At 33.9% G+C, this 6873-nt stretch overlaps 1 protein-coding gene across 1 annotated transcript; it reads right to left on the reverse strand.

Moving 5' to 3' along the window:
• Positions 1-5237: 5237 nt before the first annotated feature.
• Positions 5238-6193, reverse strand: LOC137924979 (3-oxoacyl-[acyl-carrier-protein] reductase FabG-like). The gene has a single exon (XM_068768405.1). The coding sequence runs from the start codon at positions 6077-6079 to the stop codon at positions 5297-5299; it is 783 nt and encodes a 260-aa protein (XP_068624506.1). The 5' UTR covers positions 6080-6193; the 3' UTR covers positions 5238-5296.
• Positions 6194-6873: the final 680 nt, after the last annotated feature.

The raw sequence follows: 6873 nt of genomic DNA on the forward strand, positions 1-6873 counted from the left end.
CCGCCCGCCAGAAACACAGAGACTCTTTTACTCTGACTCTGTGTTTGGCACTAATCGGTGTAACATAACTCCTGAAGATGCCCCGTGGAGGGGCGAAACATGTGTTGAGTGATTTAGCGGTGGCAGTTGTGTGGTCCGCATTGTTTGCTGCATACGCATTTCCCAGCGGGCTGGCGGGCGGTGTACTTTGTTGCACGACTACCACTGCATGTGCGGAAGTGGCTAAATATTGGTCCTTTTCTTACTTTTTACAAACGTCGAATTCTCATTAACATGTCCATCTTATTAAATAAAAATGATATAATTTTCCGCAGCCTGATTCACTTACCAAACCAAATAAAAATACCAAAATACCATTGTTGTATAATGCCACTTTTGATGTATATGTTTATCAAAACAACCCATTTCCGTTAAAAGCTTGAAATGGAAAGGATATAAATATTTGATTGATCGTAAAAGTCTATTTTTATTTTACAACATAACTTTATTCAAGATTCGTAATATATATTGAAATATAAATTGTGTTTAAATAAAATCACGAGGTTTGGGAAGAACGAAGAAAATTATTTAAAAATTAATTTAATTGATGTTTACATAGCCCCGTTTACAATTACTTTCCACGTCAGATTTTTCAATCGTATCGTATCTAGTTTCGGACAAGCTTCAAATTTTTAATACGCTGTTTATTTACTTATTTTAAAATCGTATTACATTTTTTCACGGCAAAATTTTAAATTTATTACGTTATTTATAGCTGTTTTTTTTAATATTTTTATTATCTTCATATTTGTTTACAATTCTTGTTAAATCTTTATTTTTTTGTTTACCCGGTTTTATTTTTTGATAATGTTGTTAACGATCACGTCCTCAACTATTTCCTTGCAGTATTTGAAAAACACAGGCCTATCTTTGTCACCTTTTATTAGTGTTACGATACTGTCGTCACTAATCTTTTTTACTAGCAGGAGCTCGGAAAATAGCCTTATTGTACGGACCTGCAAATGCTATTATAAATATTTCACAACTTCCCGACTTTAACTATATTGTCGACTCATCTGAGCAAAGGCAATCCTATGTAATTTGTATATATATATATAAATCTGTATTAATGGGAATCGATCCCACGAACTACGATAGCAAATTTCAGACATCTACCACTAGTTTACCTCTACTGAAAATTCCAGCTCCGAATATTTCGGATGCTATTTGTGGTTCAGAAATACGAAAACTTTACATGCATACACTCGCATCAAAGCACTATCGCAACATTCTTGCAATTCTGTTTTCAGATTAAACTGAACTGCATTGTGTGATTCGGACTTTGCAATCTCTTAAATAAACATGCAATCTCATCCGAATAGCATCAGCACTTTAAATTCTAATGCAGGACAGTGTAGTAAAGAAATGTGGGAAAACCTCTATTCAAAAGTGGATCGAAAATATTTTATCAAACAAGAGAATATGTAAAATATTGTAAGTAAGGTCTTAAACATTCTATCCTTTGTAACTTCTTTAACTTGCCGCTAAGCTGAGCGAATTATACTCCGTTTGTCGTCTACGTTTGAGGCATTGTATACCTTAAACTGTATACATAAGATAGATATTAGTTTGTTTTCAATTTAACTGTTAAAAATAAAGCGACATTTTTCAATATATATGGCACGGAGATGTTTTTCGTGTTTAAAAATTTCTTGGCTCTAGTATTTCTAGATACTTAGCGATATACCAACTTTTTAAATTTTAATGTTTAAATTTAATTTAATTTTGTATATGTTATATAAGTATATTGTATATTGTATATAATATATATTTAGTTTATTTATTAGGTGAGAGTAAGTGTTTAAGAAAGTCCTAAGATATTTAGACAAATTATGTTTACTTTTACAATCATTTTTATAGTAGATAAAATATAATTAAGTAAGAAAAGGACTAATATTTAGCTACTTCCGCACATGCAGTAGTAGTCGTGCAACAAAGTGCACTGCCCGCCAGCCAGCTGATAAATGCGTATGCGAAAAACAATGCGAATGCCACCGCCAAATCACTAAAGACGTGTTTCACCACTCCACGGGGCATCTTCAGGAGTTATGTTACACTGATTAGTGCCAAACACAGATTGAACAATGATTTGCGTTGTTTGTCGCATACGTTTACATTGTTGCACGACTACTACTGCACGTGCGGAATGGCTAAATATTGGTCCTTTTCTTACTTAGGATGGACTTCTGTAAGGTAACGCCTCCATTAAATAGATATAATTAAATTTTGATTGATTTGACTGCGCAAAAAATTCTTGTTATTTATTGCTAACTGCGCATTATTGTTTACAAACCGTCACTATGACTTTATAAAAATAATTTCATCATCTTCATCATAATTATTTTAACTGTAGGACTGTTACTGCTGTACATAGTAGATACCTATGTAGATACCCCTGTAGATAACCTATGCTACACGCGCTGATCCATGGTCGCCACTAAATGACCTTAAGGTCGCTGGGCCCCGATCTGTTCAACTTTTCAATGCTAATCTTTTTATTCGTATTTCGATCTTATAATAAAATCCCCAGCACAGCTATGGCTCGTACATCTTGTCTGTGAGGTCCCAAGTTAGAAACCACGTTTGACAAATTAGATCATAATAAATTTCAAAGACTCGACTACATTTTTGAAGATCTATTTTTTGTTAGATATTGATTATTATATATTTGATAGATATCTTCTGGATGTGCAAAATTCTTTCTTCATGGCTCATGATACAGGATGATTGTATATGAATTGGTATTTGCAAAATAAAATAGTCTTTCAAATGATTATATAGCTCATTTTCTGTCAACTAATATATATGTATGTTACACCCTAAAAAAATATGTATGGGTTTAGAAATAATAAATAACGTAATGATAATTAAATATAAATTAACTTGGTATATATATATATATATATATATATATATATATATATATATATATATATATATATATATATATATATATATAAATAAGAAAAAAAACGTTTTCAATATTCAGATTATTAAATATGAGTATTAAAATGTATTATTGATTACTATCTTAGTAAGAAAAGGACCAATATTTAGCCACTTGCACACATGCAGTGGTAGTCATGCAATAAAATGCACCGCCCACCAGCCCGCAGTGTGATTCGCATTGTTTGCCGTTTTTCTTACTTAGCATGGACTTCCGCGAGGTAACATATGATTCCATTAAATATGATTACTATCTGTCCCAGCAGAGTTTATACAGCCAGAAATAATTGATATTCCAATAGTTTTAGGGTAAACAATTTGAATTAGATTATTGGAAATAGCTGTAAGAATTTTTAAGCCTTTTACTGATAAATAAGCTATATATATCCTTCTAAAAACTCATTTTTGAATTCAAATATATTTTCGAATTGATTTCAATACTGTATTATTATCACACTCGTATGAAAATAAAATTATTACGTGTCATACATTATATGAAATCCAAATTGTGAGTGGCAGTCTCTGAAGTATGGGGCGCTGACTAGGAGCCCCTGGAGTGGTCACCCATCAAGCACTCAACGACGCAAAGTGCAGCTTAACCTGGATTACGGCAAACTACGGTAACGTTTTACCCGGAAAACTACTTTGCGTTTAAAGTACTAACAAAACTATTACAATTCATAATTAAATAATTAAATCTGATATGTGTTTTCAGATTTCACATTGTTGAGATAATTAATTGTATTTTACTTTGCTTTAATAAAAACAATTCAGTTAATTAATAATACTTACGAAGTCAAGGCAACTGCACTTGAATAGAATAAATAAATGACCTATTTGTAAAAGGACTGCCTGCTAAAGAGACATCGTCCTTATCACGATGCGGTAAGGCAGCATATCGCTTTAGTTGCAGTGAAACAGAAACAAAGGCGATTGTAGAAAAAAAGTTCACTTTGCGTGAGCAGTGTGCAAGTCTTACGAGTTTAAAAAGAAAAGACAAACGTGATCGGTTGCCCTGAATTAACATGAGCATTGTTTGCAGATATTTCGAATAATAGGCTGAGAGAACATTCTAGAATTAACAAAATGTTATATGAACACTCGCCTTCTGTTATTTCGTAACTTTTACCTTTGTTAAATCTAATCTATGTCGTCTGTTAACGTAATGGACTTAGAAACTGATATTGTTCAGTAGCTCTTGCAAGTCGCCTGATGCAGACAACACAAGACTGGTCAAAGTGGCAGTTTTTGGAGGTCTATGCTTTGCAGTGGGCGACTATCGGCTGATATGATGATATTACATTGAATTGCATAAAAAGGTTGATCAGGATCGTTAAAAAGCAAAAGCCGAAAGTACCTCTTCATTTACCACTGACGCTACCGTAGACTTTAACAACTTAGCTAGATTCTTCAAAATTTATTGCAAACCAAGTCTCTCGCAGTCTAAGATATAAGATAAATTTATCGTATTTTCATGTGATCGCTTAATTTATTGTAGTGTCATTATAATAAATAATGATGACTTAGAAAATCAACTTTCCTATTTCGAACTATGCAAAGGTACAAATCAAATGTGATTATACTTCCATTGTAATGCTTCATGGTGGATCATTGATTTTTTACATCCTAACACACATTTTTATTTCATTGACGTAACATTTTTAAAAAGATTTTAAATATTTGACTGAAAACAGGGATTACCGATTCCGTGTCTCTGGCATGGGCTAATTGGATCTTTGACTCATACACGTATGATAAGTAAATAATAAATGAATGTAATATAAGATTAACGGTTTTAGAATGAAGATCGTGGACAGGCAAGCGTAGCGAAGGTCGTCCACCAACAAGATGGACGTCACCCTGTCTGGCCTATTTCTAATTTGGTGATTATACTGTCTCCGAGGTTCACAATCGTCAGGTTGTACCAATGAGTACAGTACACCCACTCGAGGACAGGGACTTAGCGAAGGAAGGAAGTCCAACCGGTTTACCGTAGAACTTGCTTCCACCGTCTCCGACAACATTACTCTTTAAAGTGAGGGCCCGTGCGACTTCTCCAAGCAGGTGATTGAGTTATAAGGTAGACTCATTTCCAGTACATCACCAAGAACGCACTATCTACTTATCTTGTTACTTTTTACTTTCCTACCGGTTTTTTAAAAATCTTTAGAGTAGTCCAATGTCCAGTACTGAATGTCTTGCGTCTGAAATAATGATAATGAAATGAGGTTTATTAAACGAACAGTTTGAAATTAAAGCCTTTATTAGAAAAACAGCATTCACTACCAATTTTACAATAGGTGTATATAGTTTAGTGCCTTTCGAATGGAAGTACACCACGTAGAAGTAAACCACCGTCTATTACATAATCAGAACCAGTTATACATGCTGCTTTATCGCTGGATAGATAAATGATCAGCTCCGCTACCTCTTCAGGCTTTATCATCCTCTCCATACCGATATGTTTTATAAGCTTTTGCGTATGTGTTTTCACTTCGTCGTCACTCATCTCTGAATTCTGATAAATATTCGTATCAACCGTACCTGGAGAGATACAGTTCACTCTTACTCCTTTATCTAACAGTTCTATAGCGGCGCATTTTGTGAAATGCGCTAAGCCACTCTTGCAAACGCTATACGCTAAATAATTTTTTTGAGCTATACTCGATAATACACTTGATATATTAACAATCGATCCTTTAGTCTTTATCAAAGCAGGCGTGGCTTGGTGCACTAAAGCAACAATGGCTCTTAAATTAATAGAAAAGATCTTATCAAAACGCGTCATTAGATCTGTATCTTCAAAACTCGTTGGTATGAATATCCCAGCGCAATTAACCAAAACATCCAACCTTCCGAATCTTTCGATGGTTGAGTCCACTGCATGTCTTATATTGTCATCTATTGTTAAATCTGCTGCGAACTTCATAACATAATCGTTCCTATTTATAGCTCCGACGACATTATCAAGTTCTTCCTCGTTAATATCAATTAAACATAACTTAGCTGATAACTTAGCAAACGCTTTCGCAGTGGCTGCACCTATACCAGAAGCAGCGCCAGTGATCAATACAACTTTATTATCAAAATCCATTTTAAAGTAAACACAATTCTATTAAAAATAAATTATCTTCCGTAACTGCGTTGTGTAAAAATATATCTTGATTTAATTTAAAAAATGGAACCGTTTGCTTTATATATATCAAGAGTGTAGTAGCATTTGCGTGCCCAATGTTATTACAATAACACTGTGATAGCGAATTTAATGAACTATAGAAATTTTTTCCAGATAACTGTAAGTTATTGTGACTTCATTTTTATCTAAAACAAAAACAAAAGATAATGTAAATCGTTTATATCTAAACTTGTATTAAATGCGTTATAAATAGTCTGTTCGGTTAATTTTTTTGCTTTGTGCTGCTTTCAACTTTGAATATTATTAACAACTTAGCTGCCGGCGGGGTATACGGTGAGGAGCCGGTCTCGCGCCGGCGTGAGATGCCTACTAACCAATTTTATGAGCCAGTACAGCGCCGGCATCGCACGATGTAACATGCTAAGACGTCGCCTACACTGCCCTTGAACATTCTCACTTCATTGGCGAAGTATTGATATAGAGAATTCATTTCGCAGTGCCGGTCTTCCGTCGGTTCGTGATATTTTTAATTTTTTTAATTTTAATTACCTTGCATATGTAAATGGTATTTAATTAATAACTTTTGAACACTTTTTAAAAAAAAATAAACAACAAAAAAGAAAGTTAGCTTCTGACTGACTCATATATTTAAGACACCGGCAGTGTAGCTGTTGATGATGCCTCGTGTACATCACGACAAGAACCCAATTTGATGACGCATATTTGTATTAACACGTTCACTGCGGGCCCAA

Source organism: Battus philenor, unplaced genomic scaffold (assembly GCF_028537555.1).
Source record: "Battus philenor isolate CCGP_79_NKW_IND1 unplaced genomic scaffold, ilBatPhil1.0.hap1 SCAF_25, whole genome shotgun sequence".
Taxonomy (NCBI): domain Eukaryota; kingdom Metazoa; phylum Arthropoda; class Insecta; order Lepidoptera; family Papilionidae; genus Battus; species Battus philenor.